This window comes from Alligator sinensis, unplaced genomic scaffold, assembly GCF_000455745.1.
Source record: "Alligator sinensis unplaced genomic scaffold, ASM45574v1 scaffold180_1, whole genome shotgun sequence".
NCBI classification, from domain to species: Eukaryota; Metazoa; Chordata; order Crocodylia; family Alligatoridae; genus Alligator; species Alligator sinensis.
This window is the reverse complement of record NW_005842640.1, coordinates 642,565-656,743: the sequence shown is the minus strand read 5'-3', so window position 1 is coordinate 656,743 and position 14,179 is coordinate 642,565. Positions and strand designations below refer to the sequence as shown.

At 43.0% G+C, this 14,179-nt stretch overlaps 1 protein-coding gene across 2 annotated transcripts in view; it reads right to left on the bottom strand.

Annotated features, from left to right (window-relative positions):
* The window catches only part of ME1 (malic enzyme 1), a 248,573-nt gene that overhangs the window by 111,669 nt on the left and 122,725 nt on the right, over nucleotides 1-14,179 (bottom strand). For both annotated transcript variants that reach the window (XM_006033531.2, XM_025215306.1), the window contains one exon: nucleotides 11,406-11,509. In XM_006033531.2, coding sequence (XP_006033593.1) covers nucleotides 11,406-11,509 — 104 coding nt within the window. The remainder of the gene's footprint in view (nucleotides 1-11,405; nucleotides 11,510-14,179) is intronic.

The window sequence follows — 14,179 nt, the reverse complement described above, 5'->3', positions numbered from 1 at the left end:
TGCTGACAATTAATATAACTATGCTTAATATAAACCTACAACTCTAATGCACCTCCTAGATACTGGGGTATATCGACATAACTCCAATAAGCGCACATTACCACAAGCATGTACTGGTGCAATGATTAGGTGCTTTGTATTATAAAATTATTTTAATGCAGCATGTTTTTATAATTCATCACTAAAAAAATCACTGCCACTGGACTTATAGTAGCCTTAGGAGTTTTAGAATAGTCTAAATACTTTACCAATACTTACTATGAGCTTTTTTCTAGCAAAAAGTCCCCTCTAATACAGCTGCAGAAGGACAGGCTTGAAAACAGTATGACATTTGTGAGAGGGACGTCCAGAGGTCATCTAGTCCAACCCCGTCTGAGGCAGGATCCTCCCTATCCAAACCATCCCATATGAACCATAATCTGCACTCTACATAAGACTACCATCAACTCTGATACAACACAGACCCAACACCCTAATCTACCACAGTTAAAGCAGGGAAGCCATGGGGACCACGTTGTCAATATGGGCACTTGTACATGTGATGAAAATTGCTCCTTTTTGAGGTTTAATTGTGGCACGCTTTACATGTATGGGGTTATTGAGATTTAAATGAGTTTGTTACATGCAAACTAAACCACATCTGCATGTAGTTTAGTTTGCAATGTAGCTACTTGAAATATTGCAGCCTTTAATATGACAGCATGCCCCCTCAGCCACAGGAGACATGGGCTGAACACAGAAGCAGCATGAGGCCCAATCCTTCCCCTCCCCCCCCACCCAAGCCTGCCTGCCTTTTCTGTGGCTGGGAACGAGCTGCAACTTCAAGCCACTGGTCCGTGTTCTCCTCTCTGCAGCAATTACTAGACATTGAATAAATGTAAAATGAGACTTAGAGACTTACTACATGCTATTATAGACAGACCCAGAGATTCCACTTTTATAATTTATAAAATTCTGAGACCAAAGTAACACTTCAGGTTTCAGATTCTGAAACCTCCAAAAACATTCCCTACCTACTATTAAAAAAAAAAAAAAAAAAAAAAAAAAAGAGGAGAGGAGGTGGTCACTCCCCTGTATCCCAACCCACAATCATTCACTCATTCATGCACATGGAGTCCCTAGGCATTCATTGTTTTCCATTATCCATGGAGGATGACGGAGCACTTGTTTTTCAACACTTCATTGTTGACATTAGTTAAGAATTTTTGCACACTTATAGTTCTGTAGTAATACTAGAATGCCTTTTAGAAATAAACTTGAGGTGATTAGATTTTCCTGCCTGTTATGTTTTAATTCCATCTGTTTTAACTGTCCAAAATAAATTTTCATTGTCATTTACTGTAACCAAAAAGTTCATAAGCCATGCTTTTGCTTTCATTGTTATCAGATCTTACAAATTTGGCCCTGAAGCAGCAATATAATATTATTTCCTTTTCTTAGCTACAATCAACTTGAACAAAATTATCCTATTCCTTACAATATTTTGTTAGCTGTTGTCTCTTTAGTTCAGGTATTATTTTCTGTATGCACAGTGTCTACAACAAAGGAACCTAATATTCATGAGGATTTATTTATACTTCACCTGTTTGGTTTTTTTAATGAGTTATTTAGCTTGTAGCATAAAGCACACAAAATTTATGAACCATGAGGTAGCTGATTACCTACGTATTCTTAATTCAGTCCCTTCTTTCATTCTGTTCATAAGATGAGGTCCCATGGAAAAAATATATAATTAAAGAATGAATCATAATACATATATGTATACAAGACAGAACTAATGTTGAATATGTAACCATACATTTAATGCTTCTTAACTTTCAAGTGCTTGATTTTACAAATTGAATCACATTCTTTTAATAGTTTTTGGAACCCTGATCATTCAGTACTACAGCACAGACTTGTACAGTTTGAGCTACATTAGCTGGAAAAAGTAGAAAAATGCTGTTAAACTGGAGGGTGGACCCAAGTGCTGAGTTCTTGGGTTGAATGGAAAGATGTAGAGGGAAGTTTAACACAACCTAGCTCTCCTCTCCTCTCCCTTCTTTGGGAAACTAGAAGAGCTCTCCTCTGCCATACACTAATCCTCACAGGGGTAAGAAATTGGCTACTGAGCTCATGGGGCAGATCAGAAGATTACAGTCCAACCCACTACTTCCCTTTTCACAAGTATTCTTAGTGTAGAGTTACAGCTGTTTTGGCAGTTGCATAAAAACAAGTTTAAAGTTAATATGTTAAATTATTCTGGCCATATGCCAACATTTTTCTGAGAAATGAGAAGGGAAATTACAAATTTGAAAAGTTTATCTTTCAGCAAGATAGCATGCAGACAGAAGTGCAGCTCCCCGCTACAACTGAGAACACCTTGCAGGAAGCATTCTGAGTTACAATGATCCTCCAGACCAAACAGAAGTTCACTGTTGGTTTCATGGGGGAGAAGAATCTAGCTGCCGGCTGCAAGCCTGCAGTCAGTTTCCTCTAGCAATGGCCCCTCCTCCCTCCCAGTCCGTTTTCAAAATGGGAGGGGGCAAAGGGAGCAGAGGGAGCTCGTTCTAGGGGTTCCCCAGCTGGTGCTGGAGAGTGGTGAGTGAATTGGGTAAGTTGTGGGTGAACTGGAGCCCTCCCACCTTGGCGGGGGAGGGGGGCAAAGTTAGGAAGATTTAGTTAATTTGTCTTGCTACAGGTGTAACAGCATAAACTCCCCTTCCCCTTTGAAAGATAAAATATATAAGGAACTATATAACCCAGGATTCCTACCTAGCATCAATTTATAGTTCACAAATCTTAGGAATTATACACTTGGATGAATCTGTATGAGGCAAAGCTACAGGCATCCAATTCAGAAAAGAGGTTACAGCAGTTTGGATAAGATTTTATTAGGATTTAAACAACAGTACCGGCAGCATGCACAAGAGAGTCAGATTTTGGAGATACTATATAGAAAGCAATGACAATAATTAAGCCTTAATTTGCAAGATCAAAAAGGAAGAGCCCCCCATGCAGCATGGGGCAGTGGTGGGGGTACCAAGGATCAGAGCCCCCCATGCAGCATGGGGCAGTGGTGGGAGAACCAAGGATCCCCCCCCCCGCCTGGCAGCTCCCAGTGAGTGAGGGTTTTTTTTTTAAATCACTGGGAGCTGGGGAAGTGGGGCAGCCATGGGGGAGCAGGCAGGGGATGGGGCCTGGCTAGAGTCCCCCCATAGTCCTCTCCCTCCTACTCCAGTCCCCACTTCCCCTCCCCGTACTTACCAGAATGGAGTCTGGCTCCATCTCCCTGATGCAGCAGGCAGGGACTGCCCAAATCAAAGCTCTCCGAATCTTTTCCAAAGATTCAGAGAGTTTTGAATCGATTCGGACCTTTTTATTGGTCCCCTGATTTGATTCAGATTTGGAGATTTGGCCACAGAATCAGGGTGAATCTCCTTCAGATCGAATCAACACCCAAAGCTTCGCACAGCCCTACTGCACAATAGGTAATACACAATAAATCTACAACCTGTATTTACAGGTAGTAGAAAACCACACATTAGCCAAATTTACTGTGCACTATCTGCTGTACACAGTTAAATGGTGACAGCTGACGGTATAGTAGGATTAGTCTACTGCACAGTAAAGTGTCTCATGTAGACACAGCTCCTAAGGATGCAGGCTGAGTTTAAGCCATACTTTCCGTACTTCTGGCATCTATATTGCTATTTGCTCAAAAACAACAAGGCAACAAGCTTTCTTCCTCAACTTGACTGTCGCTTTGGTTTCCCTTCAGGGCAAACTACCCTAAACTAAAAGCCATTCTAGCCTTCCTTATAACTACAATGGAGTTAATAAGCAGCACTTACCATATTCCCTCCCCCTAATGCAGGGTAAGCTCAATATTTGTTTTCTCCTATGCAGTCCAGTCAGGACCACACTTGGGACTTGGTTCTTCTGGCAACTTGAAACTTTCTCCTCACTACACACTGCATCTACTAGGTTACGACCTTAAATATCATACATTCTACATATTTCCCCAGGCAAAGAAAATATTTATGTATACTGGCTAGCAGAAATCCTGATTTTTCTGTGTCCCAATTTCTTCCACAAAATAAAAACAAACAAAACAAAAATAGCAACACTAGTAATATATGGGTAGATAACATAATATGAACTAATGCATGGTCTGAAAAAAAAAAAAAATCAAAGTTACTTGTGAACAATACTGCCAAGGAATCAAGCCAGTTGTAATTAATTTTAGATTTCATTACATTAGTCACAAAGCATACTGTATTATACTTGTCAGCAGTTTACAGATGTAAAAAAGTACCTTTCATCTTTTTAAAGCATAGATTACAATGATAACTGATGTTACTTTTCAAGGACTCATAACAATCATCATCTTCCTTGAAATAATTAGAAAGCTATTGTTGTCAAAATTGTAGATTAAGATTGTATATCACTGGCATAGAAGGGCAATATATAGGTTTATGCTATACCAGAGTTATAATTCTCTCTGCTATGGGCAAAGTAACCTGCCACTAGACCAAAAGTAAACCACTTCCCTCTACACTGGTTTGCCACAACACTGATTGATAAGAAGGGAAGGATGGAGCAGGTGGAGGCACTACACTTTTGGAACCATCATCAGACCACTCATGTACAGATGCTTTGTCAGCCACTGCAGTGACCTGCAATATAGGTGGCCAACATAATGCAATAAGGTGGGATGCACCTCCATCCACAGTCTTCGCCTTAAACTAGGAGGATGTTCCAGAACTGGAACACCAGAGGCACCTCTGTCAAGTTTATCTGGGGGACATACCCCCTTCAGAGGGGAACTTTCCCAGTACAGGTTTCTAGCCTCTTTAAATTCACTTGGCATCAAATAACTAGGACTAAACTTTGCTTACTAAAAAGAAGACACCTTTCTTTCATCGAAAATGTTTACCACTTTCCACTCCAATTCCATTTTCTTATCAAATCCCCAAACTCATAGATCTACCTCAAGTATCTGCTTGGCCTCATTACTGTAGTATCAAAGTATCTCTAAAACTTAAATCCATTTATCTTCTCATCACTTTTGTGACAGGGGTGAATGGAGGCACAAAGAGATCACTCTTTTCTCTAAACCATTTAACTATCCTCTCTCTCTAAAACTTCCTCTGTGAACATTACTATTTAAAGTACAATTTGTCATTTGGAAAAAAAATGTTTCTTGCTATGAAATGTGTTATGACCAAATAACTCCATGGGACTAATATGATAAACAATTATGCAACAATTTTCCAGGTTGACTCATGTTCTTCAATGGTGAAGGTATTGGCCCATTTTTCTCATGTTATAAAGTGTTCCTTCCATCCAAAATATTTTTTCCCATGATTCACTTTTACCATATTGGCACCAAAGAACGAAACAGCTGGTGATATCCAGGGAAATTACAAACACACGCCCACGGGAAGGGCAGATGTTGGCAGCAGTAAGCGAAAATAAAGCTGCTCACTAGATATGTGTCAGCAAACATCCAGATAGTCTCCATATGCCTTTGCCCTCACACATCTGGGAAATAGCTGCATTGTGCTAGTTTTATCCTAAAAGGATAGCAAACTAGATACCACACCAGAAGTCTTTGTGGTAGACTCTAACAGGCACTGGGTGTGCCTGTTACTTTAAGGGAGAAGACTCTGGATGGAGCAGAGTCAGCACATAGGGAAGCACCTGACCAGAAACGGGCAGGGCTAAATTGGGATGTAAGCCTGGGGCCAGAGCTGGGGCAGGCTGCTGACATGTAAGAAGCTCCTCAGTAAGCAGCAGACAGAGGGAGATCGCACTCTCAGGGGCTAAGAGAAAGCAGCCTTAGAGCTGAGCTAGGGTCTGGTGGTTTAGGGATGGAGACAAGGGGCAGTTGGAACCGCACAGTAATCACTTAAGACCCCAAGTAGTAACATTTGAGCAGCTGCACGGGACTGGGGATCCCTGGGACAGCCTCCTTTCCCAAGGATCTAACAACAACAAGATGTGGCAGGACAGGTGAAGGGGAGCAAGAAGGCTGAGAAATGGTGGCAAAGCCTGAGCCAAGTAACCACCAGGGGATGTTGTGGCCGTCAGTGCAGGGTCCCCAGGGATGGCCATGGTACCTCTAGGGCTCTGTGACCATGCCAGCTCTACCCCGAAGGGGCCTTCTAATCTCTCCTGCCACAATTTGTTGGAAAAAATAATAAGTAGGGAGGCTGCCCACGAGTTTGTGTGGCCACCATCCTGTTGAACCTTACTACACCCTATGGGTCCTTGAGCCCCTTGCCAGGTCCTGTTCCAACTTGGTGCCTCATGGGCCATCTTAAGCCTTATGAGATTGTGTAGCTCCAAACCTCCCCTATACCACACCCCATGCTATCACAGGTATTATATGACTGTAGTCCCCTCTGTTGGGGCCTCAGCCTACTCAGCCACTACCCCTTTAATGTGGCTCAGCCTTCTAACCTAAGTATGCTGTGTTAGATCTGGCTTTGAGGTGCTAGCTCCGCTCCCTCCTTTCCCATCATGGGAACTCTGGCCCCATACGCTGCGCACCTGTGGCACCATGCTCTCTGCCCCATGTCTCTGCATCCCTCTGGTGTTGGGCTGTCTGGCCCCTGTCTGTTGCACCCGCCCTGGTGCCAGGACCTCTGGCCCCTTCTGTGCTCTGTGTTTTGCGCACACGCCACCCTTCACAGGTTCTGTAACTACCTGAGCTCCAGGCTAACTGCTGACGTGGCCCAAGGCAATTGCATGCCTCTTCTGGGCACTAATGAAACCTCTGTACTTCCCCTCATCCCAAACCACCGGTTCAAACAACAACACAAACATCAACCCCTGGACTATAACAACAACAACGATGGAATCACTCTGCCCATATAAGGCAAACTTCTCCCCTAGTCTAGCATGCTACTCAGTCCAGGGTAGCATATGAGCTCCGGGAACCTTATGGCTCTTTCATGCAGGAGCTCCTTTCCCTGGCAGTTGCCAGAGAACTAACCCCTGCCAGCCCCAGCCCTGGGACATATAGGGAATAATTCAGATATACTACTTTTCAAATACAGAAGTTGCATAGCATACAGTATCTAAACAAAACAAAGTTAATTAGTTTCTTGGGGTTTTAGTAGTTTCACTCCCAAAATTAAGCATCATGCTTGCCAGTTCTCATATTTGTGTGTCACATGTTTTTCATAGATACAGGTTATAGCCGTCACATGCTTTTCATAACATTTTTACCATTGGATCTCTGGGAAAACAGTCTCATATATGGCATACCCGTGCCCTTTCTATTTTAACTGTTCTATTTATTTCATAATTACCCTTAGACCTAGGGGAGGCAGATCAGTCTTTCAGTTGTCCATGAACAAGAAAAGAAAAGCAAAACTAGACAACTGAAAATGCAAAACACACTTATCACTGATCAAACTGTCTGTGAAGGTACCCCTTGATTATCAAGGGCTCCTCACGTGCAAGGGGCAGGGGGTCGGACACAATGATCCATTGGGTCCCTTCTGACTTTATAATCTATGAAAATAAGTGTCACCATCTTGAAAATCTGCACATTCAGTAGGTTTAATTTTTTTTCTCTCTAAGTTTTGATATTGGTGCCCCATTTCCCAAAGATGGCTTATGTTGGAGCTTTCAAGTTCGTTTCTCCTCTACTATTCAGTGATACAGGATTAGTATCATTAGAAGTTACTTTCTTACTCAAACATCAGCCCTGGAACAGGAAAGCAGACAATCTCTTATTTCAAAAATCTTGGCTCAGCACTAACATCAGGCTCCCTGGCAATCACTCAAGAACTGACTAACAAGAAATTAAGGCAGACAAACTCAACTGCAGCTTTTGCATGATGTGTGTGTGCAGGCCCTGCCCTGGCTGTGCAGTATCAGCACTGCAAGCTTTCTCTGCTCTTCAAGGGCTCTTCAAGAGTATTCAAATGTCTGTCCAAGCATCTCTGGCTAAGTTTTTCTAACAGGAGAACAAACCTTAGAAAATTCTCCCAGAACATTTGAACGTTTGTACACAGTCTAAGGCTTCTCTAAGGTCAGGATGTTTATACCATAACAAAGCTGTAAATATGCAGGACAAGAACCTAAAAACGTCTGACTAATTTCTACTGATGGGGCTCATCACATCTCAGGATCAGGTCCAGACTATACGTTGTTAGTAACCAAATGATTAAACGCTCCCTTTAGTAATTTAGATTATAGTCCTTCATTCCATCTATTAATGACCAGAGTAAAGAAATCAGCAAGATGACCTGGGAACCAATTTTTTCTCCCCTTTTCCCAGTTCCCATTTGCTAGTTCTGTTAAAGAAAAATATAAGAGGGTCGCACCCAGAAAGTCGTAGTGGATTGGTCGGTATTGACTTGGAAGGGTGCGGGCAGTGGGGTCCCGCAGGGCTCGGTCCTTGGACCAATACTCTTCATCAGCAACTTGGACGAGGGAGTGAAGTGTACTCTGTCCAAGTTTGTGGATGACACAAAACTATGGGGAGAAGTGGACATGCCAGGGGGCAGGGAACAACTACAAGCAGACCTGGACAGGTTGGACATATGGGCGGAAGACAACAGAATGCAATTCAACAAGGAGAAATGCAAAGTGTTGCATCTAGGAAGGAAAAATGTCCAGCATACCTACTGCCTAGGAAATGACCTGCTTGGTGGAACAGAAGCGGAAAGGGATCTTGGAGTCCTAGTGGACTCCAAGATGAACATGAGTCGGCAGTGTGACAAAGCCATCAGAAAAGCTAATGGCACTTCATCGTGCATCAGCAGATGCATGACGAACAGATCCAAGGAGGTGATACTTCCCCTCTATCGGGCGCTGGTCAGACCGCAGTTGGAATACTGCGTGCAGTTTTGGGTGCCACACCAAGAGGGATGTGGATAACCTGGAGAGGGTCCAGAGAAGGGCCACTTGTATGGTTAAGGGCTTGCAGGCCAAGCCCTATGAGGAGAGACCTGAAGACTCCCAGGGTGGGGGAGAGCACCACCTCCCTTGGGAGCCCATTCCAGACCTTGGCCACTCGAACTGTGAAGAAGTTCTTCCTAATGTCTAGTCTAAATCTGCTCTCTGCTAGCTTGTGGCCATTATTTCTTGTAACCCCCAGGGGCGCCTTGGTGAATAAAACCTCACCAATTCCCTTCTGTGCTCCCGTGATGAACTTATAGGCAGCCACAAGGTCGCCTCTCAACCTTCTCTTGCGGAGGCTGAAGAGGTCCAGGTGCCCTAGTCTCTCCTCATAGGGCTTGGCCTGCAAGCCCTTAACCATACGACTGGCCCTTCTCTGGACCCTCTCCAGGTTATCCACATCCCTCTTGAAGTGTGGCACCCAAAACTGCACGCAGTATTCCAACTGCGGTCTGACCAGCGCCCGATAGAGGGGAAGTATCACCTCCTTGGATCTGTTCGTCATGCATCTGCTAATGCACGATAAAGTGCCATTAGCTTTTCTGATGGCTTTGTCACACTGCCGACTCATGTTCATCTTGGAGTCCACTAGGACTCCAAGATCCCTTTCCTCTTCTGTTACACCAAGCAGGTCATTCCCTAGGCAGTAGGTGTGCTGGACATTTTTCCTCCCTAGGTGCAGCACTTTGCATTTCTCCTTGTTGAATTGCATTCAGTTGTTTTCCGCCCACATGTCCAACCTGTCCAGGTCTGCTTGTAGTTGTTCCCTGCCCCCCGGCATGTCCACTTCTCCCCACAGTTGTGTCATCCGCAAACTTGTTAATATACGTCATTCTAAAACTGTTTATAATTAGGGTGTTTCTCAAACTGTTTATTGTAATCTGACTCCCAAACCCATTAGAATAGAATAAATATTGTTTAAAAAGGAAAGATGCTTAATAGATATTTGCTGTAGTTCCTTCTATTGCATCCCCTTTACTTGAAAATATCTGAGTCTGAATAGGTGTTGTGCTCTCCCTTAAAACCCTGGTTTTCATTTGCCTTATTTAAGAATAAATATTTCTGATGTCCATTTACTAGAACAGAGATAAATTTAAATAAATGTTGACTCAAATGTTATGGACAGGTATACATTTCACCTACTTTAAAAGGTGACTGGGTACAGGGTGGCCTTTTGGGAGCTGCCTCCCACCCAGTTCTGCCAATCAGCTGATCAGGAAACCAGGCAGGGGCCAGCTGTGTTCAGGACCAGAGGCTGCCCCCCTGCCTGGTCCCACTGATCTGGGTGGACCAAAGCAGGGGAGTTGTGTGCCAGCCATGGGCAGCAGCACTCCAGCTCTGCTGGCTGGTGTGGCTGTCCCATGCCTACTGTTCTGACCAGGGGATGGGATCCCCCTTGTGGCTGCTGCAGCACAGGCGCTGGTCCATTCTCTCAGAGCCATGGGAAGAGTTGCCCCCAAAGCCAGAACACTGGCAAGCACCAGTTGCCCCAGCAATAGTCAGTTTCGTGCAATGAGAAGAGCAACAACCAGACTTCTCCCACAGCACTGAAGAAACCCTGGGGACAGCTCCACTTCCTGCTGCCCTTTGAATAGTACCAGGTTGGAGCCAGGACTGAAAGCACAGACCCAGTTTGCCCACAGAGGGGCAGGGACAGGGAGCACACCTCCTGCTCCAGGAGGCAAGAGGCTGCCTCTTTCCTGCAGCTACCCCCAGCTGATGCTCATGTGGTATCAGATGGAAACAACCTCTCTGCCATAGGGACTAGGGGAGCAACCTCCTTATCACCCCCTGGCTGGAAAGCTCACTCTTGAGGCAACCATGGGGCTGAAATGCCTGTATGCCCTGCTCTCACCTCCTCCCCTCCCCCACGCCTACCACTCCCCACCATGTTTCCTATAAATTTATTGCACTGGAGTTGAATGCCTGTCCCTAGCCAAAATGTAACTGTTAAAACTGCATACTCCTGTAATGGTATAAGTTAGCTAAATCATGACAAAAAGGAACAGAAAAGTTTACCATATGCTGTGGAGCTTAAACATAATAAAAAGTGACCAGAAAGATGGCATACACTGCTGTAGCACAGAAGCTAGACCATTCCTTTATAAAAATAACCATGGATGAAACAGGAATAATCTGACATGATTTAGAATAAATCACTTGAAAGTCAAAACGGTCCGCTGCACCACATTTTAACTCTGAATTAAACAGCATTCAAGTTGCAATGATTTTGCTCCACATTTACCATCACAGGAGCATGCAGACACATCAGTTATATTCTAACTGCCTATACCAATATTACCTAATACAGATATAAATGATCTCTGTCCACTCCTTGGAGTTGAAAGTTCACCAGTCATGGATACACCCAAACGTATAATTTCATACATGGATAATTACCCTGACTTTAATTTACTATGTGGTGCACTCTGAGGCATAAGAAACAGACAAGACTCAGAACACTATAGCAGTTGAGCCCAATGAATAGCAAATGTATCGTGTACCTTGAAGTCACAGCTTGCATGAATTCATCAAGAAGATCATCATAGGCTTGACCTCTCACTCTTTTGTGTCTCAGTCCAATATACAAAGGATCTTTTAGTAACTCCTGTTAAAAAAAAAAAAAATTCAACTCAAGTAAACAAGCTACACTGCTACATCCTAAAATAATCATCATCAAAAGAATAATAATGAAGAGACAGTGATACAGTATTTGACGATTAACCTAGCATGTGGGGTACTTATCCATTTATCCATCTGTACATACAGATTGAGGAATTGTAACGAAGACAACAGAAACACCCCACTGTATCATGGGGAATAGAATTCATCTGTGTCATTATCTAGCAAAGTAGTAAAGGTTTAAATGATAAAAGTTGCTTACACAGGTAATAAATGGTTTTCTAGTGGAAACAGAAATATATATTTGTTTATCCTCATTCTAGTCTTTAAAGAGGGTTTTTTGTTTTGTTTTTTTAAACTCCTTCTTTATACATAAATGGAAATATTACTTTCCCTCATATAAAACCATTTCACTGTTCATGTCAAGTTCTCATACATCATAATATACCTTAAAATATTAATATTCAAAATGCCTGTTCCACAGAAAACATTCAGGTACAGCCATACCGACTTCTAAATTAAACTAAAGCTCTCTGGTTTGGGTTTTTTCTAGTTCAGTGATCAGTGTATTTCAGAAGCAGCACATCACATTTTATGTTTTAGTAGCTATGTTTTCATTAAAAAAGCCCAAACTGCCAGTAAAACAGACTTCTATTTTCATATTATAGAGCTGTCCCAGATTTCTGGCTCTTCAGTTTCTATAAGAGCTTTGATTTATCTTCCTCTGGCACCACTCCATTTAAACATCATTTCAAAATGCTCAGCCCCTTCATTTGGATTCCTGTTATAAATTGAATTGAAATGCTTAGCCAGTCTGGCTGTGCCATCTGACAATAATTGCTTCTTCTCAATGTCTATTTTGCTTTGGTTTTTAGAAGAGCCATCATAACGGCTTTGTGAATTCACTGCTTTAGAATACTCATTTTTAGGCAAAAGGTACAAGGTCCTGAGTAAAATTTTTATACATAGCAAAAACATAGAAGTTCTTACTCAGTTTCAGTAAAGAAGGCAGGGCAGGGTGGCACCTTAAAGACTAATGTGTTCAGAAGCACAAGCTTTCATAAAAGTGATAATGTACTTAATAAAAGAGTCACAGATGTGGCCTGCAGAACCCTACCATCTGGCCCACAGTGCTGCCCATGGGTCTCAGACCAGCATATCACATGCAGTGTAAACTGGCCCCAGCCATACACACTACATGTGGTATGTGGAGCCTGTCTGGCACAGGCTGCACATGGCATAGGGACTGGAGCCAGCATAGGCATTGCATGCAAAGTTTAGAAACACTCTGTGGTGTCCATGCTGGACCAGTCCTGCACACTGGATTTGGAGCCAGTCTGGATCAGGCCCACTGAATGACTGTGCCAGATCCAGCATTCAGGGCTCATCTGGCAGAGATACACATGCAGCATGCACTTCAGACTAGTCCTATGCACCATATGCCATGAAGAGCTCGTGCTGGCATGTGCTGCATATAGTGCATAGGGCCGGTCAGGGGATCCAGTCTGTGGGCACAGTCCAGACTGGCCCTGGATCCAGCATGTAGGGCCAGCCCAATGTCACACATGAAGCACTTGCCACAGACTGCCCCACATACTGGATGTATCATGCACTGACTGGCCCCAGTTTTTGCTGCATGCAAGGTCAGGGCCAGCGCAGACTACACAGGGTGTGCAGGACCAGACCCGACACATGTACTGCAAGCAACACGCCGGGCTGGTCCAAGACATGCACTGCATGGAGCATCTGCACTGGATTATGCTGCATCCAGTCCACAGACCAGCCCTGCATCTACTTCATCAGTTGGAAGAATTGACTTTGCAGAGAACAATGGAACTAAATAAGAAGGAATGCAATAAATTTAAATATAAATGATAAGAAAAGGGGGAGGGAAAAGGGAGAGGGGCACTGCTAAGAGGCAACTCTGAGTTGAAAAGATTAAAAAGGATATGTGTAGCAAAGCTGTATATTCTTTCCCTTCATTTTTTTTTTGTATATACCCCATTTCACTGCCCTCTCAGTTTTGTTCCTTCCAATTGCAAAATACCTCCCTCTTCCCTCCCCTCTCCCCCTACCCTGAGCAAAAGTGAGCCCCAATCTTCAGGCGCTAACAAAGAAGTATTTACTATGACTACTACTAACAATATGTGCAAAAGCCTTCCAACATTAACTGAGTTCTAAAACTTCAAAACCAAACAAGAGAAACGATGGCAGGCCACCAGAAAAGAGAAAAAAAAAAAAATCAGGTCCCATTGCCAGTATGTTAAATGACAACTTAAATTTAAGTAACTGATGAAATTCTTCAAGTAACAAATCTCCAGGAAACATATGACCATGACGGTTCAAATACAAGAAACTGAACGATAAGTCTGTGTAAGGACATAATTTATATACATTAGCAGAACATAAAAAATGAACTCATCATGTGTGGATTAAAGGCAATAGGCTCCTGTTAGCAATTAGGTTTGTAAAAATTGATAGAGAAAATAATTTCTCTATATGACATCTAACAGTAACACACAATGTCCCATTAGTCAGCACAGTTTAGAGTACCCATAGATGTTAGTTAGTTTATAATTTCAGTTGCTTCCAGAGTAGAACTGGTCAGGATTTTTTGAAGAAACATTTTTCATCAAAAATGTTGATTCGTCAAAAC